The sequence below is a fragment of the Galeopterus variegatus genome, unplaced genomic scaffold (assembly GCF_000696425.1).
Source record: "Galeopterus variegatus unplaced genomic scaffold, G_variegatus-3.0.2 Scaffold10524, whole genome shotgun sequence".
NCBI lineage: Eukaryota > Metazoa > Chordata > Mammalia > Dermoptera > Cynocephalidae > Galeopterus > Galeopterus variegatus.
Genome location: NW_007736635.1, coordinates 17,739 through 45,169, shown reverse-complemented (window position 1 = coordinate 45,169; position 27,431 = coordinate 17,739). Strand labels below are relative to the sequence as shown.

At 38.8% G+C, this 27,431-nt stretch overlaps 1 protein-coding gene across 1 annotated transcript in view; it reads left to right on the top strand.

The window, feature by feature from the left end:
- LOC103610056 (zinc finger protein 717-like) overlaps positions 1-26,665 on the top strand; it is a 31,423-nt gene extending 4,758 nt beyond the window's left edge. Inside the window, 5 exon segments of the mRNA XM_008594293.1 lie at positions 21,614-21,740; positions 22,066-22,158; positions 24,453-26,049; position 26,051; positions 26,175-26,665. Coding sequence (XP_008592515.1) covers positions 21,614-21,740; positions 22,066-22,158; positions 24,453-26,049; position 26,051; positions 26,175-26,243 — 1,887 coding nt within the window. The 3' untranslated portion in view covers positions 26,244-26,665.
- The last annotated feature ends 766 nt before the right edge of the window (positions 26,666-27,431 follow it).

Below are 27,431 nucleotides of genomic sequence, written 5' to 3'. Positions count from 1 at the left end.
CACCCCATTTCCAGGCACCAAATTCTGTTTCAGTTACCCATTCTGCTTGAAAACCACTCCCACCTCAGCAGCTTAAAAGAATTTATTATTATCTCTGGTTCTTTGGCTTAGGGGGTTTGCTGGCTGGCTTATTTCCCACATAGGTACAGTAAGGTAGCATCTGGGATGGATCATGTGAAAGCACAATTGGGCTGGTATTTAAGAAGGCTCACTGGTGGCTGGCAGTGGGTGCTGCTAGAGACATGGGGGCTGTCAATGTACATACCTACCTGTGGTCTTTCCAAGCGGTGCTTCAGCAAGGTGGTGTCAGGGTGGTTGGATTCGAGGCACAACTAGTTAGATTGAAATTGGAGTCAGCACAGGAAGAATAACTTTCCAAATCTTGTGTAATGTCTGTGGTTTTTGTTTGAATTCTAGGACTTCCAGCTCCCCCACCCAACATCCAAGCATATGTTCTTTTTCTTTTTCTTTTTCTTTTTGGTGACTGCATGGTATGAGGAGTCAAACCCTTGACCTTCAAGCATACATTGTGGCTAAGCGAAAGCAAGAAGTATTTCAAGGGTCATGTTGAATGCGGAGCCCTACCATAGAGCAATTATAAGCTTGTACCTTCCAAGAATCTCTTTTTGGGTCTCCCAAACTGGTTGGGAGAGGAGAGTGCCTTCTGACATATTTTTTGTTGCAATAGCCCGTGGAAGTCTGAGTTCATCTGTTGATTGAGGTCAGTACTGGCTTAATAGTTTGTGAGGTTCCTTTATGATCCTGCTGCTTGAGAAAGTTATATCATTGTATTGCCCTACCAATGGGAGCTTAAAACTGGCAGAGAGGAGTTCAGTAGAGCTTCAGAAAGGAGTCGGGATATTTTCATGGTTACCATAAATTATCTACATAAAAATTAGTTGAGAAAGCTGGGTAAAAGATACCATAGGCTAAAGAGGTAAATGAGAAGCACAGCAATGGTGAAACTTTCCACGAGGAGCCCATAATACCCTTCTCCCACCTTATTGGTGTGTGGGGGGGGGGAGGGGTAGCAGTGGCTGGCTGGTATAGGGCCTTTCTTCCATTTTTTTGAAAGTTTAATTGGTTTGTCTTTTTAAAAAGGTACCTTAAGTCTTCTGTAGGCTCACAGGATCATTGAGGAGCATGCCCTCCCCACTCCGTTATTCATGACTTTTTGTGTTTGTTAGGATGAGGTCCTCTGGGAGAGGTCGATCTTCTGGTGTGTATAATGAACCCACAGCTTAATCCCTTGTAGCTTGAGAGAGGAGTGTGTGGTCAGGAGGACATCATAGAGTCTGGTCCATTTGGGCTGGAAAGAGTGGTGAACTGATGGTCCTGTGTCCCAGTGTAACAGAAGAACATTTTGTCCAGGCGAAAAGGAGTCTAGAGGAATACCTGTAGAGAAAGGAATTCTAAGAGAAGTATAAGTGTTAAAGAGATCATGAGTTTTATTTTTCATCATTCATTCATTCATTCATTTTTTTTTTTTTGGCAACTGGCTGGTATGGGGATCCAAACTCTTGACTTTGGTGGTATAAGACAGCACTCTAGCCAGCTGAGCTAACCAGCCAGCCCTACATCATGAATTTTAGACAGGCTTTTAAAATTATTTTTAGTCATTATTTCCTGTATTAGGTGGAGGTCAGATTTCTGTTTATGATCAGACCTGAGGTAGAATCTCCTGTGTAACATTTCATAAGGACTAAAATTGTCTGCCTTTGGGGGATACTCATATCCTTAGCAAATGCAAAGGCAATGCCTGTGTCCATGTCAGTTGGGTTTCCTGGCAAATTTGGCTAGCGTTCACTTTAGGGTATTTATTTTTTCTACTTTTCTGGAGGATTGGGGCCTCCAAATAGCATGGAATTTCCAAGCGGTGCTCAAAGTCCGGGAGACTTGTTGGGTGATTTTTAGCAGCAAACACTGGTTATTGCTCTGTAATGAATCTGGGAGGCCAAACCTTGGAATTATGAAGTTTATTAGTGCCTTACTTAACTCTGATGCCTTTTCATTCTGACAGGGGTATGCTTCTGGCCATTTAGTGAAAGTGTCTGAAAATACCAACAAATACTTAAAACCCTCTGGGGCCCTTTGGCATTACTTGTCAATACTCTTCTGGCCATTGTCCTCAGTATAGAGTGCTGGAAATCTGGGAAACCCTCAGCACTTTTGGGTTATTTGCTGCACCTAGCATACACCTCCAGGTGACCTTTTGGATGACTGACATAAGTCTGTGTTCAGCCAAAAATTTTGTTTTTTTTTTTTTCTTTTTTACTGACCAGCAACGGGATCGCAACCCTCGGTGTTGCGTCCGCACCGCGCTCAGCCAGTGAGCGGGAACCGGTCTCCACATGGGATCCGAACCCTCGGCGGGAGCGCCGCCGCACTCCCAAGCGGCGTACTCTCCAGTGCGCCACCGGGCTGGCCCTCAGCCAAAATTTTTTAAAGCTGTTAGAATAAGCTTCCTTTCCGTAATGAGTGCAACTATGAGCAGTTTTAACAATCTGGTAAACATAATTTTTAGGTATATAGACTCTTCCCTCATCATTATAATATCAGCTATTATATTTATGGAAGCCCCATGACTTTCTTAGGTGTCTGTCTGCATCAGTATAAATAGGAGGAGCCTTGGGCAGATGGAAGGTTCAGATTACAGCCCAGCATAGCTTTGGTCATTTGTATAAAGCAGCCTCTTTGGCAGCGTGATCAACTAATCGATTTCCTACTGCCATATGGCTGTCAAATTTTTGATGTCCTGTGTAATGCATATCAGCCATTTTATTGGGACAGTTGATTGCTTCTAACAATTGAAGTACCAGTGATCTGTGTTTATCTCCTTATTGTCTGCAGTTGAGAGCCCCTTTTCTCTCCAAATAGCTCCATAGGCATGAAGAACAAAAAACGTGCACCTGGTATCTGTCCAGATGTTTGCCTCCATTTCCATGGCCAACTGCAGTGCTCTAGTGAGTGCTATGAGTTCTGCCTTTTGAGCAGAGGTCTTGGCAGCCAAAGGCTTAACTTCTATAATGGTTGGTCTATGGATCAAGATTACTAGAGTGTAGCCCATCTTGCAGATCCTATCTTGGACAAAGCCTCTTCCATCTGTAAAGAACTCGAAGTCAGGATTATCAAGAGGAGTATCCCTTAAGTCTGGTTTGGCTGGCTGGAATATACTTCTGTTATTACTTCTGTCATTTAAGTGGGTGAGTTATTGATCAGGCAGTGGCAGCAGAGTGGTTGGATTAACAGTGGTACACACTTATTATCTTTTTTATTTATTTTATTTTTTGGCGGCTGGCTGGTATGGGGTTCTGAACTCCTGATCTTGGCCTTATAGACCCTTGACCTTGGTGTTATAACACTGTTGTAACCAACTGAGCTAACCAGCCAGCCCCACACTTATAATCTTATAGCAGGGTTGTCTAATAAGCCTGCTCGATACTTTCCTAGTCTTCCTGAAGTTAGCCATAAACCACCTTTTTGCTGAAGTATAATGAGGACTGAATGTAAAGTATATATAAAAGTGGTTGGTCAGGGGTGAATTTTTTGGCCTCCTGTAATAACTAACAAGTATCTGCAATTGCCCGGAGGCATTCTGGCCAATCTTGGCTAAGCCTAGTTGTTTAGAGAAATAGGCTATAGGCCTTTTTCAGGGACCCAGTGTGTATGGGTCAACACCTGCAGGTGTCTCATGAGTGTACAATTCAGAGGGTTTATTGAGGTTTGGTAGCCCCAAGGGAAACAGCCTATAACAGCTTTTGTTTGAGCTGGTTGAAGTCCTTTTGGCATTCTGAGGATCAGATGAATGGGTCAGTCTCTACTTGAGTGTCTTTGTAAAGGGGCTTGGCTATTAGACCAAAACTGGGAATCCTGATTCTTCAGAACCCAGCCATTCCTAGGAATCCCCTCAACTGTCTCCAGTTTTTAGGGGTTCTACTTGTATTATGGATTTCTTTCAATCAAGAGTTCTCTTTTTCCCCTGGGAGATTTTAAATCCCAGGTACATTACCTCTTGAGAGAAAAGTTGAGTCTTATTTTGTGAAACCTTGTGTCCCCTTTCAGCTAGGTGGTTGAGTACCTTCATGGTATTTTTATTAAACGCTTCTTTGGTGCAACTATTGGAGGAGGACACTTTCCTCCAGTTGGAGGACTTTATTTAAGGCCCGTCCAAATAGAGTATGGCTGTTTTTGAATCGCTGGGGCAGGACCTTCCAGCAGTATTGTGTTTTTAATACATTTTGAGGGTTTTCCCATTCACAGGCAAAGATCTCTTGGGATTCCACATCTGGTGGGATGCAGTAAAAGGTGTATTTTAAATCTAACACCAAGTTCCAAGCACTTTTTTATGGGGGCACTCTTTTATGTCAGAAGGGTATAAGGATTAGGTTTCATCAGTTGTTGGTCTTCTGCTACTTGGTTAACAGCCCTCAGATCCTGAAGGAGCTGATTTCCATCTGAGTTTGGTTTTTTAGACCACTGAAATGGGAGTATTGAGTGGAGAATGACAAAGTTGTGTAAGGCCATGCTTTGTAAACGTTTCTATCAATGACTAGATCCCTTGTTTGACCTCTAGTCTTAATTGGTAATCTCTCAATTTCTGTGACCACTGAAATGGGAGTATTGAGTGGAGAATGACAAAGTTGTGTAAGGCCATGCTTTGTAAATGTTTCTATCAATGACTAGATCCCTTGTTTGACCTCTAGTCTTAATTGGTAATCTCTCAATTTCTGTGTGTGTGTGTGTGTGTGTGTGTGTACACATATATGTATGTATGTCTCACAGACAGTTTTTGCTTTATTGGGGAGTCCAGTGGTCCATGCTTTGGGATTAACCTGTTGTAGGATCTCCTCCAGAATGAGGTTATTTATTGGAGTGGACGACAGCTGTCAAAGTGCAGCTTGGAGGGTCCGTGCTTGGTCTGGTTCTGCTCACAGCAGTAGGCCGTCTTCTGAGAAAGTTATTTGTGCCTGTTGTTTGGAAAAAAGCTCTCTCCCCAACAGGGATATGGGGCATTCTGGCATATAAAGAAAACTATGAGTAAGCAGTTTTTCAGCAACTTGGCAATCCATAAGTTATAGAAAGTATTTTTCTTTTGGAATTCCCAATGCACCAGTGACATTTATTATTTTGGGAGATACAGGAACAGATTTGTTACTCCAAACAGAGTAAGTTGCTCCTGTGTCCACTAAAAATTCAGTTGGGATCTCCCACTTTCAGGGTTACCTGGGGCTTCTCATGGGAGAGAATGGGCTGAGCATCTGGGATTAGCATCACTGGGCCCCTTCATTCTCAATCAGTTTCTGGGTTTTCTTCAAACATCTGGCGGGTTGCTGGCATAAATCCAGATCAGGAGTGCTTGGGCATTGACTTGGGCAAAGGAGGTACAGATGAGGTCACTTTCAATAGACATTCCCTTTGCCAATATCCATCTTGTCTAAGGTGTACACTGGGAGTGCCTCAGTTTCTGTTGGTGCTGGTTTGTCTTGAGGGCTGCAGGTAGAGGACACCCGAATGTTTGTTTCTGAGGTTGCCTGAGGGGTCGGAAGCCACCTCTTTTCTTATCTTAGTTACTACCTGGCCACCATCCACGTGATTCCCCAGTGACCATAGCTAGCAGGGTGGCTTGTTGTTTTATCTTCTGAGTTTACTTTCTCTTCTACTTGGTCTTGATTGTTAAAGAACTTAAATGCAACTTCCACAAGCTGAGATTGAGCCATCCTGAGCCCTTCCTTCAATTTCTGTAGCTTTTTCCACATATTCAATTTCCATTTATATATGTGTGTGTGTATGTGTGTATGTATATATATATGAGTATATATATATAAATAAAACCATATTTATGGTCTGGGTGTTTCCAGGGGATTCAGGATTTAAATGTGTGTATTGCCTGAAAGCCTCACAATTGCACTCTAAAAAGTCATAGGGGTTCTCCTGTGATTGTTGGTGTACTTTATATTCTTCAAGGTTTTTCTGCTTTGAAGTTCACCCCTTGAGTCCTGAGATTAGGCAGTGCCCATAATGTCTAAGCCTATTTTGGTGCTGAGTCTCATTTGGATTCCAAATGGAGTCTTCTATGGTGACAGCAATGGAGGAGTCCTGTTTGATTAGCTCTTGAGCATTTTCCTCATATTTCTTATCTGCCTGTAGATTTGCTTTCTCAAAGATTATTCTTCACTCCTCTAGGCTAAGTAGAATGTCCTTAAAGACTGACAGTCCACCCAGGTAGGGTGGTGGATGGCAAATATAGAAATAAAAAGGTTGGTCATTTTTTTTGTATCGTCCCAATAGGACAGAAGGTTGTTTTTCCAGTTGAACAAGCCTGAGGTTGAAAAGGGCATTTGTGTCCATACATGTCTTTTGGGGCAGCCATTATCTCTGATCCCTATGGAAACCTTGTTAGAGAAGACATTGTTTTGGCTCTGAAGAGGATACATGTTCTCCTAGGTCAAATTACATCTCTCTACAAGTTTGGGGCAGGGCAACCATTCCTGAGGTGGAGGAAGGGCTCTCCAGGAGAGCTAAAGGCTGTTGTGGACTTCATGTCCTTCCAGAGTAGGGATGAGGCAGGAGTCCTACATTTTCTCCTAGTGGCATTGGTGGACAATCCAGGACACATTCCCCCATAGGGGAGGGGATAAGATGGAGATAATCGAGAAATTTTTATGAGAAGATCATCATCCTTTGCAGTTTCTAGACGTATAACCTTGTCTGTGTTTTCTACGTTTTGTATCAAAATGTGGTATTGTTTCTTTAAATTCCTATAGTATGAAGTCATAAAGTCTTCTCCGTATGGCATCTCATCCTGTTATCCTTCCTGTTTGCAGAGAAGATCTAACAGCAGTATAGTATTATAATTTAAGGATCCATTTTTTGGCCTTTTTTAAATCCAAATCCCAGACTGTATTGAGTCCAAGCAGTATTACAATAAAAGATCATCCTTTTCTTTTTTAGTGTGTCATATCCAAAGTAGTTTGAGTTTTTCAGATACGTCCCAAAGGTCTACCGTCAGGAACACTTGTTTGATTACTTAAAATGTACCAGTTACTCAGAGGAAATACACCAGGAGGATGGAAAGTCTCTAAAGGATCAGAACAACTGGTGGGAACTCAGATCACCTCTCATACAGTTTCTGTCCTTAGACCCAAGTGCTCAGCCCTCAAATGGTACTTACTCAGTTCCAGAGGAATCTCCTCTCATGTCTGTTGCTCAAACCAATTTTTTCTTTTGGGGGACAGTCCAAGAGGAGGAGGCATCAGGAGGGGCACTGCTCAACGAAGATCTCCCAAGAAAAAGGCTCAGCATGTGCTGCGATTAATCCCTGGTATCTCCCCCAAGAACCCAACTGCCTCGTCCTTACCCACCAGTTGTTTGAGGGGGCTTTTTGTGGTTGCCAAGTTAATTCTTGCAGGCAAGCTCCTACAGAGTTCTTCTCTATTGTGTTACACAAAGACACTGATTGGGGTCTGTAGCAGAAAGGAGTTTATTGGCTCACAAAAGTCAGGAGTAAGGTAGTCTCACAGCTCAAACTAAGCTCCTCAAGTAGTTGGGGGTTACAGCTTTTAAAGGTGTGGCTACAGGAAATTATACATATTTAGTGAGATCTGGTTTATTTCCATGTATAATTAAGTGGGGATGAGCACACATGTGCATTGCAGCGTTGTGTATGTGAAATATGTCGCATGTTTCTTTGGGGTGGAGATATAAGAATTAAAATGAAAGGGAGTTAGACTTGTGTCATTGGAAGGTGAAGTTGCAAGCTGAGCCAGGGCGCTAGTGTGCAAATTCCCCAATTTGGCCAAAACTGGTTTGGAGTTTATGGTTGTTCAGCAGGAGGTTATCATCACAAAGTTGCTGTCTGGCCCAATCAGCATTGTTGAGGAGGAGGAGAAGGAAAAAAGAAAAAGTAATAAGGAAAGGAAGAACTGGAGCACAGCTGTCTGAATTCTGTACGGTTATCATCACAAAGTTGCTGTCTGGCCCAATCAGCATTGTTGAGGAGGAGGAGAAGGAAAGAAGAAAAAGTAATAAGGAAAGGAAGAACTGGAGCACAGCTGTCTGAATTCTGTATCCATTAACTGACAACTCTCAATATCTGCCTCCTCCAGCCCCAGGCAACCACCATTCTACTTTGTGTTTCCAAAAATTTGACTTATATCAGTGGGAGCATACAGTATTTGTCATTTTTTTGAGTGGCTTTTTTCACTTTGCATAATGTCCTCAAGGTTCCATGTTATAGCATATGTCAGGATTTCCTTTCTATTTAAGGCTGGTTAAGAATTCTTATTATGTATATTCCATTTTTTGTTTATCCATTCACATTTGTTGGTGGACATTTGGATTGCTTCCACCCCTTGGCTAAGTGGATAAATCTGCTGTGAACACCGGTGTGTAAATATCTCTTTGCGATGCAACTATCAGTTATTTGGATATAGACATAGAAGTTTGATTGTCAGATCATATGGTAGTTCTAGTTTTAATTCTTTAAAAAACCCCTGTAATGGTTTTCATAGTGGTGGTGCCGTTTTAGATTTTCACTCAACAGTTTACAAGCATTTCAATTTTGCCAGTGCTTGTTATCTTTTATTGGGTGTAAAGTAATACCTCATTGTGGTTCTGATTTGCATTTCTTTAATGGTTAGTGATGTTAAGCATCTTTTCATGTGCTTGTTAGTCATTTGTATATCATTTTCAGAGAAATATTTGTTCAAGTTCTTTGTCCATTTTTAAATTAGGTTATTTGTTTTTTGGTTGTCGAGTTGTAGGAATCTATGTATGCTGGATGTTAACTTCTCATGAGATATATGATTTGCAACTTTCGTTTTTTTGGGTGCTAATGTAAATACTAGTGTGTTTTCATTTCAAATTTTGCTTGGTCGTTGCTGGTTATACAAAAATGATTGACTTTTGCATATTAAACTTGCATCTTGCAATCTTGTTCTAATCACTTATTAGTTCTAGGAGGTTTTTTTGTCTATATTTTTGGGTTTTCACGTGATCTGTGAACAAAGACGCTTTTATTAATTTCTTATGTATCGGTATGCCCTTTAACTTATGTTGTTGTGTTATGTATTGCATTATCTAGTACTTCAAGTAAAATGTTTAAAGAAGTACATTCTTTCAGCAATGAAGAAGGGTCCATTCTTGCCTGTTCCTATTTTGTGAGAAAGCTTTCAGTTTCTCATCATTAAGTATGATGTAGTTTTCTGTAGTATGATGTTGTAGTTTTCTGTAGATATAATCTTTATCAAATTGAGGATGTTCCCCTCTATTCCTTGTTTACTGTGAGTTTTTAAAATGAATGGGTGCTGTATTTTGTGAAATGGTTTTTCTTGATCTGTTGCTATGGTTATGTGATTTTTCTTTTTCAGTCTGTTGGATTACATTAATTGATGTTCAAGTGTTGAACCAGCCTTCCTTGTTTGAGATAATTCCCACTTGACCATGGCACATAATTGTTTTTATAAATTGTTGGATTAGGTTTACTAATATTTTGGTAAGGACTTTTGCATATATGTTCATGAGACATAATGGTTTGTAGTTTTCTATTTTTGCAATGTCTTTTTCCAAGTTTTTGTATTAAGGTAATGCTGTCCTCATAGAATGAGTTGGGAAGTATGCCATCTGATTCTACCACTTGACCATGGCACATAATTGTTTTTATAAATTGTTGGATTAGGTTTACTAATATTTTGTTAAGGACTTTTGCATATATGTTCATGAGACATAATGGTTTGTAGTTTTCTATTTTTGCAATGTCTTTTTCCGAGTTTTTGTGTTAAGGTAATGCTGTCCTCATAGAATGAGTTGGGAAGTATGCCATCTGGTTCTGTCCTCTGAAATAGATTGTAGAAAATTGGTATAATTTCTTAAGTGTTTGGTTAAATTCACCAGTGAACAAAACTGTACTGGATACTTTCTGTTTTGAAGGTGATTATTTACTCGTTCTCATGATACATGTAGACCTATTCAGGTTGTATATTTCTTCTGCTGTGAGTTTTGGTAAATTGTGTCTTTTGAGGAATTGGTCCGTTTCATCTAGGTTACCAAATGGGTCCACAGAGTGTTGTTTATAGCATTTCTTTATTATCCCTTTAATGTCCACAGTGTCTGTGGTGTTGTCCCCTCTTTCATTTCTGATATTTGTAATTTCTGTCTTTTTTCTTAGTTAGCCTGGCCATAGGCTTATCAATTTTATTGATCTTTTTAAAGAAGCACTATTGTTGTGATTTTCTCTATTGACTTCTTGTTTCAATTTTATTTATTTATGCTCTAATTATTGTCATTTCCCCTTTTTTTTTCTCTTCTACTTTCTTTGGATTTAATTCTCTCTTTTTCAAGTATGCAGAGATTTTGGATTTAATTCTCTCTTTTTCAAGTATGCAGAGATAGAAACTTAAATTGTTAAGTTCAGATGTTTCTTCTTTTCTAATATAAACATTCACTGCCATAAATTTCTTGTAAAGCTCTGCTTTTGCTGTATCTTACAACTTTTGATAAGCTATATTTTAATTTTTATTTTATTTATTTTTATTTATTAAATGTTTTGTTTTGTTTTTATTGGTTATGAATATTCATGGAGTACAAAGCAAATTGTCACCATGTGCCTAAGATGTGATGGCCAGATCCATACTGGCAGCATGTCCATTACCACAAATTGTCATTACACCCAGTTATCCCCTCAATTATCCCTCACCTCCCTCCCCATTCCCCCTTTCCCCACTCCACTTTCTAGCCCACGGTATGTTCTCTCCCTCTGCAAGTCCAACGTACTACTGTGGTCTTTCTTTCCTTCTTTCTTTCTCTCCTTCTTTCTTTCTCTCTTAGCTCCCACTTATGAGTGAGTATATGTGGTATTTATCCGTCTGTGCTTTGCTTATTTCACTCAACATAAGTTTATCCAGGCTAATACATGTTGTTGCAAATGTGAGAATTTCTTTCTTTTTTATGGCAGAGTAGTATTCTGTGGTGTATAATACCATAGTTTCCTTATCCAGTCATCCATCAGTGGACATTTAGGTTGGTCCCATGTCTTGGCTATTGTAAACAGAGCTGCTATGAACATGGGAATGCAGGTATACCTAAGACATGATGATTTCCATTCCTCTGGGTATATACCCAGAAGTGGGATTGCTGGATCATATGGAAGATCTATTTGTAGTTGTTTGAGAAGCCTCCATACTGTTTTCCATAGTGGTTGTACTAATTTACAATCCCACCAACAGTGTAGGAGTGTTCCCTTCTCTCCGTATCCTCGCCAGCATTTGTTGTTCTCATTCTTTTTGATTACAGACGGTCTAACTGGGGTGAGATGATATCTCAGTGTAGTTTTAATTTGCATTTTCCTGATGATTAGTGATGTTGAGCGTTTTTTCATGTAACTGTTGGCAATTTGTATGTCTTCCTTTGAAAAATGTCTTTTTGGTTCCTTTGCCCGTTTTTTTAATTGGGTTATTTGTTTTTTTACTGTATGATTGCTTGTGTTCCTTGTATATTATGGATATTAATCTCTTGTCAGATGCACAGTTAGCAAAAATTTTCTCCCACTCTGTAGGTTGTCGTTTCACTCTGTTGATTGTTTCCTTCGCTGTGCAGAAGCTTTTTAGTTTGATATAGTCCCATTTGTTTATTTTTCTTTTGTCGCTTGTGCTTTGGGGCTCATGTTCATTAAGTCTGTGGCCAGACCTAGTTGCTGAAGTGTTTCACCTATATTTTCCCATAGTAATTTTACAGTTTCAGGTCTTATACTTAAGTCTTTAATCCATTTTGAGTTGATTTTAGTATATGGTGAGAGGAGCATGTTTAATTTTATTCTTCTACATATGGATATCTGAATTTCCCAGCACCATTTACTGAAGAGGTAGTCTTTTCCCCAGTGTATGTTTTTGATCCCTTTGTCCAATATGAGTTGGCTATAAGCCTGGGTGGTGATTTCTGGGTTCTCAATTCTGCTCCACTGGTCCAAGTGTCTATTTTCATGCCAGTACCATGCTGTATTGGTTACTGTAGCTTTGTAGTATAATTTGAAGTAGGATAGTGTTAGGCCTCGGGCTTTATGTTTTTTGCTCAGGATTGCTTTGGCTATGGGGTTTTTTGTTGTTCCATATGAATGTTGAGATTGTTTTTTCCATTTCTGTGAAGAATTGTCATTGGAATTTTGATGGGGATTGCGTTAATCTATAGCTTGCTTCGGGTAGAATAGACATTTTCACAATGTTAGTTCTTCCAATCCAAGAGTATGGAATGTCTTTACATCATTTTGTGTCTTCTTCAATTTTTTTCAATAGTGGTTTGTAGTTCTCATTGTAGAGCTCTTTCATTAAAAATTAATTAAATTAATTTAAATTGATTTTAAGGGTTTTTGTGTGTGTGCGACTGTTGTGAATGGGCTTACTTTCTTGATTTCTCTTTCTCTTAGCTCATTATTGGAGAATATAAATGTGACTGATTTGGGGGCATTTATTTTGTATCCTGCAATGTTATTGCAATTTTTAACCAGCTCTAGGAATTTTTTGTTAGAGTCTCTAGGTTTTTCTATATGTAGTATCATGTCATCGGCAAATAGGGACAGTTTTACTTCATCTTTTACAATCTGGTTTCCCTTTATTTCTTTCTCTTGCCTGATTGCTCTGGCTAGTACTTCCATTGCTATGTTAAATAGAAGTGGTGAGAGTGGGCATCCTTGTGTGATTCCTGTTCTTAAGGGATTAGTCTTCAGTTTTTCCCAATTCAGGATGACACTGGCAGTGGACTTGTCATAGATGGCTTTTATTGTGTTGAGATACTTTCCTTCTATACCTAATTTGTGGAAAGTCTTTATCATGAAAGGATGTTGAATTTTGTCAAATGCTTTCTCAGCATCTATTGAGATAATCATGTCGTTTTTGTCTTTGAATTTATTGGTGTGATATGTCACATTAATTGACTTTCATATGTTGAACCATCCTTACATCCCTGGGATGAATCCCAGTTGATTATGGTGTATAATTTTTTGATGTATTGCTGTATTCTCATTGCTAATATTTTGTGGAGGATTTTTGTGTCTGTTCATCAAGGATATTGGCCTGTAATTTTCTTTTTTTTGTTTTGTCTTTATCTGGTTTTGGTATCAGAGTTATGTTAGCCTCAGAGAATGAGTTTGGGAGAATGTCTTTTGTTTCAATTTTTTGGGATAGTTTGAGGAGAATTGGTACTAATTCCTTTTAAAAGGTTTGGTAGAATTCAGCTGTAAAGCCATGCATACCTGGGCTTTTTTTGTTGGAAGATTGCTGATTACCAGTTCAGTCTTGTTGCTTGTTATTGGTCTGTTCTGATTTTCTACCTCTTCTTGGTTCAGTCTGGGTGGTTTGTATGTGTTCAGAAACTTATCCGTATCTTCCGGGTTTTCATATTTGTTGTCAGACAGTTGTTTATTACAGTCTCTAATGATTCTTCATATTTCTGTGGTATCAGTTGTAATGGCTCCTTTTTCGTTTATGATTTTTGTTATTTGTGTCTTCGCTCTTCTTTTTTTTGTTAACCTAGCTAATGGTATGTCTATTTTATTTATCTTCTCGAAAAAACAACTTTTTGTTTTGTTGGTCTTTTCTATTGTTTTCTGGGGTCTCTATTTCATTTAGTTCTGCTCTAATCTTAATTATTTCTTTCCATCTACTATATTTAGAATTGGACTGTTGTTGTTTTTCACGTTTTTGAGGTGTAGTGTTAAGTCGTTTATTTCAGTTCTTTCCATTCTTTTGATGTAAGCATTTGTTGCAATAAATTTGCTTCTTAGTACTGCTTTTGCAGTATCCCACAGGTTTTGGTATGATGTATCTTTATTTTCATTAGTTCCAAGAAATTTTTTGAGTGCCTGTTTAATTTCTTCCTGGACCCATAGGTCATTCAGGAGCCTACTGTTTAGTTTCCACGTATTTGTAGAGAGTGTTTATTTTATATATCTGGGTGCTCCAGTATTAGGTGCATATATATTTATGATTGTTATGTCTTCTAGCTGGATAGATCCTTTTATCATTATATAGTGGCCTTCTTTTGTTTTGGTTTAAAGTCCATTTAGTCCGATATAAGAATAGCTACTCCTGCTTGTTTTTGGTTTACATTTTCAGGGTATATTTTTTCCGTTTCTTCACTTTTTGTGTGTGTGTGTCTCTATATGTGAGATTGGTCTCTTGAATACAACATATGCTTCGGTCTAGCTTTTTAATCCAATCAGTCTGTGCCTTTTGAATGGGGAGTTTAATCCATTCACATTTAGGGTGGTTATTGACAGGTATTGTTGAATTCCTGTCATTTAATTGCTTTTGTTTGGATGTTTTAAATATCTTTTGATCCTTACTTCCCTGTTCATTTCTTCAGTGTTAGGTGTGTGTATATTTGAGGTGCAATGATTTAGCTTCTTGCTCTTTCTCACTGGCATTTTTGTTTAATAGCAGGTTTTGCTCTTTCTTATGTATCTGTGATAGTGACATTCATTATTCAGATTCCGGATGCAGGACTCCCTTGAGGATTTCTTGCAGGGCTGGCCATGTGGTGGTGAAGTCCCACAATTTTTGTTTGTCTGGGAAATACACTATTTCTCCCTCGTTTCTGAAGGAGAGCCCTGCTGGGTAAAGAATTCTTGGCTGGCAATTTTTCTCTTTTAGTGTTTTGAATATATCATTCCACTTTCTTCTGGCCTGTATGGTTTCAGTTGAGAAGTCTGCTGTTAGTCTGATGGGGGTTCCCTTATAGGTGACTTGATGCTTTTCTCTTGCTGCTTTTAGAATTCTCTCTTCGTCTTTGAGTTTTGCAAATTTGAATATAATTTGTCTTGGAGAGGATCTTCTTGGATTGAATCTGTTTGGGAACCTTTGAGCTTCCTGGATGTGAAGGCCTGCATCTCTCCCTACCTCTGGGAAGTTTTCTGTTTTTATTTCCTGGAATAGGTTTTCGATACCTTTTCCTTTCCCCTTCCCTTCTAAAATACCCACAATTCGGAGCACTTGAGGTTGTCTGCTGTCTCTCTCAGATTTTCCTCATTATTTTTAATTCTTTATTCCTATTTTTTGTCTGCCTGGGTTATTTCAAAAAGACCGTCTTCAAGATCTGAAAGTCTTTCTGCTGCTTAAGCTCTCAGTTGGTTTTTTTTTTTTTTACTTCAGTGAGTGAATCTTTCATTTCTAGGAGTTCTGCTACATTCTTTTTTAAGGTATTAATCTCTTTGTAAATTTCCTCCTTCATATTCTGGAAATTTTTTCTTGTTTCCTTGTGTTTTCTAATTGAGTCTTATTTCTTCAAGCTTTCTTTTGTTTTGTTTTTTTTTGTTTGTTTTTTCTTCCCTTTTTGTCTTTTTTACTGACCGGTAACGGGATCGCAACCCTCGGTGTCACACCCGTACCGGGGACCGGCAACGGGATCGCAACCCTCGGTGTTGCACCCGCACTGCGCTCAGCCAGTGAGTGGGAACCGGTCTCCACATGGGATCCGAACCCTCGGCGGGAGCGGTGCACTCTCCAGTGCGCCACCAGGCCGGCCCTCTTCAAGCTTTCTTAAGATCATTGCTTGGAATTCTTTTTCAGACATTTCAAGGATTCCCTGTTCTATGGGTTCTAGAATTTGAGCATTATTGTATTCCTTTGGTGGTTTCACATCTTCTCGTTTGTTTGTAGTTCTAGTATTTTTTTCATCGATGTTTGGTCATCTAGTAGAGGACTTGCTTCTTCTGTTACTCTGAGGTTGGCAATGAGGATAAAGATTTCCTCCTCTCGGGCCGGCCCGGTGGCACACTGCTACAGTGTGCTGCTTGGGAGCGTGGTCGCTCCCACCGAGGGTTCGGATCCCACATACAGACTGGTTCCCGCTCACTGGCTGAGCGAGGTGCGGGTGCAACACTGAGGGTTGCGATCCATTGCCGGACACGAAAAAAGGAAAAATAAATAAATAAATAAATAAATAAAGATTTCCTCCTCTATTTGCAGGCTCTGCTGGTGACTCTTCTTATATCAGTGTAGTCAAGTGAGTGGCAGGTTGCCTGTAGAGTGGCCCTGGCTGCTACTGTGGTGGTGAACTGTCCTTGTGGTGACAGAAGGTGTGGGGATACCTATATAACGACCTTGGCCCCTGTTCTAGCTTTCGTGTCTGTAGACTGAGCCCCTGGTGCTGTGCAGGTCTCAGCTCACCTCAGCGCCTACTGGGCTGTGTGCGCTTCCTTTCCCCCCAGGGCCTTAGACTGGAACCCAGTGCCACAAGTGTCTTGTCTTGGCTCATGTTGCAGCTGCTGGGCTGTGTGTGCTTCCCTTCCCCTGGGGTCTTAGACTGAGCCCAGTGTCACATGGGTCTTGGCTCACCTTGGTGGCTTCTGAGGTGTGTGCACTTCCCTCTGGGCCTCAGACTGGTCCCCAGTGCCACAAGGGTCTGTTCTCAGCTCACTTTGGCAGCTGTTGGGCTGTGTACCTTAATTTTTATTTTTAAATATTTTCTTTTTTTATTTTTTTTTTTCCTTTTTGTCTTTTTTCGTGTCCGGCAACGGATTGCAACCCTCAGTGTCGCACCCGTACTTTAAATATTTTCAAATTTCTTGTGTGATTTCTTTTTTGACCTGTGTATTTTTCGTTTTTCTTTTTGGCAGCTGGCTGGTTTGGGGATCGAAATCAGTGACCTTGGTGTTATAAGGCTGGGCTAACTGGCCAGGCCTGACATATATATTTAGAGTGTGTTGTTTAATCCCACTCTATTTGAGAAACTTACAGTTACCATTTTGTTATTGATCTGTAGCTTAATTCTGTTGTGATCTGAGAACACACATTGTATGATATTTATTTATGTTCTGTCTTGGAGATTGTTATATGTGAATTTGAGAATGTCTGTTCTAAGTAGTCTGTAGATATCAATTACATTTAGAGCTCATTGTTGAGTTTAGCTATGTCTTTACAGGTTTTCTGCCTGCAGAATTGTTATTAGGCATAGGCCCAGCCACTTGCTCCCTTTCAGAAACAAACCACTGAGAAGTCAGTTGCTGGTGGAAATGGAAGTCAGTTATTATTCAGGAGTACCAGTGACCTAAGGAGATATGGGCTAGCCTAACATCTAATTGTTAGCTAGGCTAACCCATCTCTCCAGAATGCCTGAAGGAGAATGGCTAGACTAAAGCCATCCTAAAGGCTCAGATTTACTGAGGGAGTTTTAAAGAGGGGGCTGAGGTGATGGAATGTGGGACATGAACTGTGAGGGGTCCATGCAAGGAGCCAGGTGCAAGGTCTTGTCATGACTCCATCTAGTTTTTGCTCCCATCGCTGTTATTTCAGGGTCCTGAGAGGTGGAATCAGCATAGCTTTATTGATGTCTTCTTAGGTTTCCCAGGGTCTGTATAGTATATGCAAGTCTGCAAGTTTGCAGCTTCAGGCTAGCTGGAAAACAACTTTACATTTATGTAAATAATGTCGTCTTGCCCCATAACCAAGGTTCAAAATATCAACCATGTGAAGAGGGAACTCCAGAGAAATGCATGCCAAGAAAAAATACTGTGTACTTTAAAAAATCTTTTAGATCCTGTGTGTTTTTAGGTTCCAACTTGGCTTCAGTCTTGCTCACTCTAACAGAACTGGTTCATTTTTGATAGAGGGTGTTAATGTCTTTAGTTGTGATGGTGGATTATATCTTTCTCCTTTCATTTCTATCAGTTTTTGCCTGACATAGTTTGACAATCTGTTGTTAGGCACATACAAGTTAAGAATTTTCTTCTTGTAGAATTATCTTCTATACCATAATGTAGCCATTTGTTTTCATCTCTGATAACTTTCCTTGCTTTGAAGTCTGCTCTGCCTGAAATAAATATAGCTACTCTTGCTTTATTTTGGTTAGTGTAAGCATTGCATATTTTTCTCCATTCATTTACTTTGAATTTATATGTGCTTTATAGACAATGTGAATTTTTTATATATAACAAAGTTGGGTCTTGTATTTTGATTCACTCTGACAGTCTGTTTTAATTGGTTTATTTAGAGGTTATTGACATACAGAGTGATTATCGATATAGTTGGATTAATATCTGTCATATTATTGTTTCTATTAATTCCTTTTGTTCTGTGCTCTTACTTTTGCATTCTTCCATTCTGCATTTTTTGGAGTTCATTAAACATTTTATATGATTCCATTTTTTTTCTGAGTATGTTCTTTTTTTATAGTTACACTTCTTTTTTTACTTTTTCTTTTTAAACTATGTTTTTTTAACTAAAGCTTGAAATATACCTTTACACCTAATCCAGGTCCACTTTCATTTAACACTATACCACTTTACAGGCAGTATAGCTTTCTTGTAATAACGTAATTCTAATTTCTTTCTCCCATTCTGTCCTTTGTATTATTGCTGTTACTTCATTTCACTTATATATATATGAGCTTACATAACTAGGTGTAGGTATGTGTTTGTATAAATATATAAAAGCATACATGATTGTATACATTGTTACTACTGTTGTATAAACCTGTTATCTGTTAGATTAATTAAGAATAAGAAAAATGAAAAATTTTTTTTAACCTTCACTTATTTCTTTTTTAATGCTCTTTATTTCTTTATGTAGATTCATATTTCTGATCTATATCTTCTCTCTAAAGAAATTCTTTTAACATTTCTTAGAGGACAAATACTGCAACAAATATCCTCAATTTGTGTTTGCATGAGGAAGTTTTTATTTCTTTTGAAGGGTGATTTCACAGGGTGCAGGACTGTAGGAAGACAGGTTTCTTCTGTCAGCACTTGGAATATTTCACTCCACTCACTCCTTGCTTTCATGGTTTCTGAGCAGATGTTGGATGTAATTCTTCTCTTTGTTCCTCTGTCGATAAGATGTTTTTTCCCCCTACTCTGGCTTCTTTTATACTTTTCTTCATCTTCAATTTTCTGCAGTTTAAAATGATACTGTAGGTGCAGATTTGGGGCATTTATCTTTCTTGGTATTCTCTGAGCTTCTTGGTTCTTTGGTTTGGTTTTTGAATATTAATTTATAGAATTTCCCAGACATTATTGTTTCAAATACTTCTTCTGTTTCTTTCTCTCTTTTCTTTTTGGTATTCTCATTACTTTATGTTATACCTTTTGTAGTTGTCTAACAGTCCTTGGATATTATGTTGTTTTTTTGTGTGTGTTCTCTTTGCTTTTCAGTTTTTGAAGTTGACGTATTTTCAAGCTTAGAGATTCTTTTCTCAGCCTTGTGCAGTCTACTAATAAGCCAGTCACAGGCATTCTTCATTTCTGTTACTGTATTTTTGATATGTGTCGTGCCTTAAAAACCAACGCCACCTTAAGTGACATTACAAGCGACACCATTATGGGCCCACAAGGGCGTATTAACGTGGCAGCCTAAGACTGTGCTGGGAGGAAGTAGGGTGGGGGTGTCTGCGGGAACCTTATTAACGTGGCAGCCTAAGACGGCGCTGGGAGGAAGTAGGGTGGGGGTGTCTGCGGGAACCTTACCTAAGCTCTTATTGGCCAAATACGTGCTTCTGCGCTCGCGAAAGGCATTGAGACAGGATGCATGCCTTTGACCTTTAAGTTGATAGGATTATGTAAAGCTAGGCATTGAGAGGATACATGCCCTTGACCTTTAAGCTGAATGTTAAAACCTCCCCTCCCTGTCTGCCTATAAAAGCAAGTGCTTGTGTGATAATAAACGGAACTGCCTTGGCAGAACCCCCGCTGCGTCTGATGTCCTTTAACTTGGCTGGTTTGGGGCCGGCGGTGTGCTCACCTCTCTTCACGGCTCTCTTCCCCGTCTCCTTCTAAAGGGGACAGGAGGGAAAGAGGAATCCGGGCCGTTCGCTCGCCCACTGAAAGGAACGAGGCTAGGGCTATACGGGTCGGCCGGCGGTGGAGGACCCGACAGATATGTAGCATTTATTTTTGGCTCTTTCTTAGGACTTCTGTCTCTCTGTGTACATTGGCTATCTGTTGTTGAATGCTGCTTTCTTTATTCAGTTGAGCCCTTAGCATATTAAGCAGAGGGATTTTTGTTGGTTTGGTTTGGTTTGGTTTTTTTGTTTTGTTTTGTTTAATTTCCTGCTTTGTAAGTTGAACATTCTAGCCATATCTTGTTCTGAAGCTTGCATCATCACTTCATATTGTGTTTTTTTTGTTTTTTAGCATGCCTTTCAATTTTTTTCTTTATACCCAGAGGTGATGTTACAGGTAAAAGGAACTGCTGTAAATTTGCATTCAGTAATGTGATAAGGTGTGGGAAAGGGGGAAATGTTTTTGTCCACTTGGGCTGCTATAACAAAATGTCCTAGTGTGGGTAATGTGTCAGTTACAGGAATTTTATTCCTCCCAATGCTGGAGGCTGGAAAGTTCTAGATCAAAGCTGTAGGAGATTGTGTTTGAGGGCTTATTTCTTATAGAAGTCAACTTCTTTGTGTCCTCACATAGTGGAATAGGCTAAGAAGCTTTCTTTGGCCTTTTTTTAAATAAAGGCACTAATCCCTCTCAAGAGGGCTCTACCCTCAAGATTTAATCACCTTCCAACAGCTCCACCTCTTAATTCTAGTGCATTGGAAATGAGGTTTCAACATAGGAACCTGGGGAGGAACACAGACATTTAGACTACAGCAGAAATGTTCTATAGTCTTATGATAAGTCTCCTCTTAATGAGCATCTGGCTTTGAACTGTGAACTTCACAAGTGTTTCCCAGTTTGTCTGTTTGCTTTTTCTTCCCCCATAGGCAGGACAGGGTGGCTGGAGTGAGTCAGAATTATATATTTCTCTTCTTCTATGTAGAAGGCTAGAGTTGGTTGAAGTTGCATATTTCCTTTCACCCAGGTCATTTAGGTTTTGATAATACTACAGCAAGGTAGGCTCTGATAAGTAGTTTTCCTGAGGTCGGGTTTTGTTAAGAAGAATAGAGTGCTCTCACATATTTAAAAATGATTTGCTTCTTCCCCTCTGACAGGTGGAAGCAGGAGAGAAGTTTTGTTGTTGTATTTATATACTGTAGGAACCTGGTTGAACTCTTGAAGGTAAATTTTACAAAATTGTGGTGGCCTGCCTGTGCCTGGGTTCCCTTGGAGTTTTTAACTCTCAGAGTTGTCTACACTGAGCTTCCAGCAAATTTATCAGTCACATTCAGTTTTTCCTGCTGTGGCACTGATTCCCTTGGTGGTATCTGAAGTATGTCTCTGCTCCTGTAAGCTGTGATGCCACATATTTGCCTGTCTCTCTAATCTTGGGGACAGTGGTTTGTCCTGTGACTTCCCCTCTCTTTCCAATTCAAGAAGGGTTTCTGATTTTTCATTATCTTTATTTGTTGTTATGATGGAGTAATGATTTTCAAGCTTTTTTATGTGCAGAAATAGAAACCTGGAATGTATTTCTAAAAGTACGTTCTTAATGTCTATGAAGATAATCAAAGGATTTTGCTCCATACAGCTATATTTTTTTGTAGTTAATTACTGCAGTGGCAGGATGATCCTACTGTGATTTTCTTTCTCCCACCATATGGAGTACAAAGAGACTGCATCTCGTGATATGTGTGACACACACACACACACACACACACACACACACACAAACACAAGTGTGAACTCTCAGATTCATGTTTTGTGACCCACAACTGGTGACTTAAATAAAAAAGAAATGTCCCATTAAAGGGATTGGTGTCATTTGAAGATGTGGCTGTGGACTTCACCTGGGAAGAGTGGCAGGACCTGGATAATGGTCAGAGGACTTTGTACAGGGACGTGATGCTGGAGACCTACAGCAACCTGTTGTCTTTGGGTAAGTAAAACTCCACAGAAATTCTCAGGAGCAACACTTTCTCCTTTGTTGGTAAGTACAGGAATCATTTATAGGGTTTAATGCTAGTTAGGTAAGATTCCATTTCATGAAGAATTTCAGTGTCATCCCACTTTAACGAAAGATTGGCAAAGTCCTACATTATGTCTTGTAAACAGGGCACTGCATTGCCAAACCTGAAGTGATCTTCAAGTTGGAGCAAGAAGCAGAAATGCTAGTTAGGTAAGATTCCATTTCATGAAGAATTTCAGTGTCATCCCACTTTAACGAAAGGTTGGCAAAGTCCTACATTATGTCTTGTAAACAGGGCACTGCATTGCCAAACCTGAAGTGATCTTCAAGTTGGAGCAAGAAGCAGAACCATGGACGATAGAAGAATCCCCAAACCTGAGCCTCACAGGTCAGTCAGCACATACTGGGCAGGGAGGTGGGAAGAGTAAATGCCAGCAGTTGTTGGCAGTGTTCAGCTGTTTCTACCAATATTTTTCCCAGGTTTCAGACCTGAGAATTGCTGATCTGTGTGCATCAAACATGTGCATTATATAATCTCCAAAGAGGACTCTCAAACATATTCCTCCACCTTTTATTTTGAGCATTTTATTATACTTATCCCAGATCTAACCTTTCTCTTTTTACTTTTTTTTTGGCTATTCACTTTTTTAATACTCTCAGTTTTTCTCCTTTTTATTCTCATGGACATTTTATTTCATTTTAGTTCATTTTCTTTCACTTAGAACAGAATACCTGACACTGGGTAATTTATTTAAAAACCCAAAATTTATAATCTTATAGTTCTGTAGGCTAAGTCCAAGGGCAAGGGATCATATCTCTTGAGAGCCTTGTTACTGCTAGGGCCTCTCAGTGGAGTCTGGAGGTGGTACAGGGTATCACATGGTGAGAGTGGCAAAGGTTTCTGTATGCTTTCCATTAACTTATTAATCCATGAATACATTAATCTGTTTTGAGGGCCTAGCCCACACTATCCAATCAGGCCCCTCCTCTCCCCCATAATGCTTTACATTTCAAAAACTGTAGTCAGAGTTTCCACCCTCTTAACATAGTTACAGTGACAATCAAGTTTTAATATGAGTTTTGGGTGGACATTCAAATTGTAGCACCAACCTTTATTTATACATTTATTTATCCTTACAGCACATCTTAATTGAGCACGTTAAGCTGTGGTAATTTATAGTTGTTTTTATAACAGTGGTGATCGAAATGTCTCTTTCCCATAGAGTTTACATTCTAATGAGAGAGAAATAAAAAAATACATATTTTAAGTATTTGTGTAAGAATCCCGAGGAATATTTAACCAGAGAGAAAGAGAAGAGAAAGAGGAAAAGGGATGTGAGAATTTAGGAAGGATGTTCAAAGAAGGCAGTTTGAGGAAGATTATTGTTTACTTTGGTATAGCTTCAGTTAGAGTGAAGTCTTTTCTCATATTGACTTACATACTTGAATATAAAATCTAGACTTGAGAGAGGATATCACTATTAGAGATATAGATTTAGAAATCAGTGGTTTAAAACTGTTTAAATTCATAGAGAAGGTCACATAGGAAATTTATAAGAAAAGAGGTCCAGAATTTAGGCTTCTTACCACAAAATCAAAAATCATGAGTCTTGGGAAAACTCAGCATAGGAGCACGGAAAGGGGTGGTCCTGGACTTGGAAGGAGACCCAAGAGATTCTGGGTTCCAAGGCCATGTGAATCAAGATTTTTATGTTAATGGGCTCAGATTTCTGTGGAATGGAGTTTGATGTTAGCATTTTCCCCTTCTCTTTGTGGAAATCATTCTAAAACAAAAATTGTGAGAAATGTACAGGAGACTGCATTTTCTATGAAAGTAGGAAATAGCTGCAACTCCCATGCACAAAACAAAAGCATTCAAAAACACCAAATTATCAAGCAGGAGTGCATGTACCGGAAATTAGGGGGAAAATGCCAGTTGAGATCAGAATGAGCTAGAAAAATATGTTGCAAAGATGCAGAACCAAATCTTTCAGACCAGCAGAAAAGGGGTGCCTTGGGTTGTGGACTGGAGCTTTTTGAGAAGCAGAGGAAGTCAGGTTAAATGAGGAATGTAGTAAGTTGTCTGTCTAATGTGGGAAAAAGGAGAATTTTTATTTGAAAAATAAATTTTAAAAATTAAATTTTATTTGAAAAATGCCTTTAAGCATTCCCCAGGGAAGAGTGAAAACTAAACAAACACAGGTGCAAAATACTGAACCTCAGCTATATTCTTGTATAAGGACCAGAAAACTGGCCCTGCCCTGCCCTGAAAGTAACTAAACCAGGAAAACCTTGCCATCTTCAAAGCACAATAATGAGAAAAAGATCAGTATGAGACATCCACTGTTGTTATTAGAATAAAAGAGAAAAGAAAGTGTAAACAAATGGAAAGTAATATACACTTGGTTGAAAACTATGACTACATAGTAGGTAAAAAAAATTACCAAATATTTTCTCATAAATTAAAAAAAAAGCAAAGAAAAACATGACTGAATACTTAAAAATATATTAATATAATTTGTGACATTAACTTAGTAGAAAAAACATAAAACTAACACCCATTCTTGATTTTTATACAATATTATGCCACTAACATAGGAAAAAACTTCTTTACCTATATGTGAGCATTTCATAAGCAATGCTTATATGTGATTCATGAATATGTTTTTCCCCTCATTTTAGATGACCAAATTGAGAAAAGCCAAGAAAGTCACAGTAGACATTTGTGTCAAGTTGTACGCACCATCAGCAAAATATCAAGTGAGAAGAGAATTCAGTTAGGAAAAGCATTCTATTTGAACTCAAACCATATTTCAAATCTTATTATAAATAATGGAGACTATTCAGGAATGAGGCATGAGGAGTTTAATGTATGTCTGAATTCACTTCATCCTATAAAGCCTGATGAGACTCATCCTGCAGTGAAACCTAATGATCATAATATAACTGGGAAATCCCGCAGACATTGTGAACATCTTAGTCACCCTAACAAGACTCAAACTGAGCAGCAGCCTTTTGAATATAGTCAACAAGGGAAAACCTTCAATAAAGAGGAACAATTATTTGCACATAAGGTTCATGTGGGAGAAAGCTTCTGTACATATAATAAATATGAGGAATGCTTTGATAAGTCAGCTCTTATTTCTCAAGAAATAACTCAGGTATTGAGGAAAACATTTCAATGTGATATATGTGGAAATATGTTCTGTGAAAAGTCTAAACTCACTGAACATCAGAAAATACAGACAGCAGAAAAATCCTATAAATGTAACGAATGTGAAAAACCCTTTATGAAATTACCCCTTCCAGTCCATAAGAGGGCACATACAGGGGAGAAGCCCTGTGTGTGTAATGAATGTGGAAAAACCTCTCACCAGAAGTCCCTCCTCAGCAGACATGAAAGAACTCACACAGGTGAGAAACCATATGAATGTAATGAATGTAGAAAATCTTTCTACCATAAGTCAGCACTCAATAGACATAAGATAATTCACACACAGGAATGGCCCTGTGAATGTAATGTGTGTGGAAGAACCTTTCATTGCAAATCATACCTCAGTGACCATCAGAGAATTCACACAGGTGAGAAACCATATGAATGTAGTGAATGTAGAAAATCATTCTGCCATAAGTCAGCCCTCAAAAGTCATAAGAGAATTCACACAGGTGAGAAACCATATGAATGTAATGAATGTAGAAAATCATTCTGCCATAAGTCAGCCCTCAATAGTCATAAGAGAATTCACACAGGTGAGAAACCATACGAATGTAATGAATGTAGAAAATCTTTCTGCCAGAAGTCAGGCCTCTGTAGACATAAGAGGATTCACACGGGGGAAAGACCCTATGAATGTGATGAATGTGGAAAAACCTTTCACCAGAAGTCACACCTCAGCAGGCATCAGAAAATTCACACAGGTGAGAAACCATATGAATGTAAAGAATGTAGGAAATCTTTCTACCAGAAGTCAGGCCTCAGTATACATCAGAGAACTCACTCAGGTGAGAAACCATATGAATGTAAAGAATGTAGAAAATCTTTCTACAGTAACTCAGTCCTCACTGTACATCAGAGGATTCACACAGGTGAGAAACCATATGAATGTAAAGAATGTAGAAAATCTTTCTACAGTAAGTCAGCCCTCAATGTACATCAGAGAACTCACACAGGTGAGAAACCCTATAAGTGTAATAAATGTGGAAAAACCTTTTACGAGAAGTCAAACCTCAACAAGCATGTGAGAATTCACACAGGCATGAAACCATATGAATTTAAAGAAGGTAGAGACTTTTAACCATAAATCACACCTAAATGGACATCAGAGAATTTGCCCAAGTAAAAAATCATGAGTGTAAAGAATATAGGGAATCTCTGCCAGAATTCAAACCTTACTGAACAAGAAGGTAGAGACTTTTAACCATAAATCACACCTAAATGGACATCAGAGAATTTGCCCAAGTGAAAAATCATGAGTGTAAAGAATATAGGGAATCTCTGCCAGAATTCAAACCTTACTGAACATCAGAGAAATTACAGGGAAGAAATCCAACAACGTAATGAATGTGGAAAAAAGTTTTTCCTGAAGTCAGCCCTCCCTAGACCTGTGAAAATTCACTCTGGAAAAAACCATACCAATGGAGTGATTGTGGAAAAACTTTTCATGAAGTCACACCTCAGGATGCATCAGAGAGCTCACACAAAAGAGAAACCCTGTGAATGTCCAATCATCCCTCAGAATGTATCCCTAGAGGATTGATTCCAGGACTCCCCACAGATACCAAAGTTTTGCATTCTTAAGTCACGTATAAAATGGTATAGACTTGCATATAACCTATGTACTTTCTGCTGTGTAATTTTTATATGTTGTCTAGATTACTTAATATTGAATACAATGTAAATACTATGTAAATAGTTGTTATACCTTGTTTTTTACTTGTATTTTTTTATTACGTCTTTTTTAAATTTTTTACTTTATTCAGATATTTTCCATGTGCAGTTGGTTGTATGTGTGGGTGTAGAACCTGTGGATATGCAAGGACGATTGTAATGAATGTGGAAACATCTTTTTTCAGAAATCACACCTCAGGAGACATCAGAGAAGTCACATGAGGGAGAAATCCTGTATGGCAGAGACTATGTATCTTCTCTTTTCTCTTGTACACACAATTAAGCCTGTATACTCAGCCTCCTGGTATTGTGTACAGGACCATATAACTGAGCTCTGTTCAGCTGAATATGGACAAAGTGATGAACATTACTTTTAGACCTAGCAACAAAAAAAGTCCGTGCACTTCTCCCTGATTTCTTATGCCTTCTGGCACTGAAGAGCAGATGACCCCACAGTGGCCTTGGGAGCCATAGGTAGGCCACCATGATTTAAGACAGAAGGAATTGATTGGAGAGAGCAGGGATCTTTTTAATTCTATTCGAAAGCCCTCCAAGTGTACTCAATTTGTACATAAGTAAGAAATACTCTGAGCCATTGTATGTGTGATCTGTTTGTATTACAACACAGCCAGCCCACTAGCTAATTCACATTATAAACTTTCTAAGAGAAGTTACCTGTTCTTATGTATGAGAAAATTCACAAAGGATAGAAACCTGTTTTTTCACCTTTCAATTACAAGTCAGTTTGTAGAAAAATATTTGAAAAAAATCAT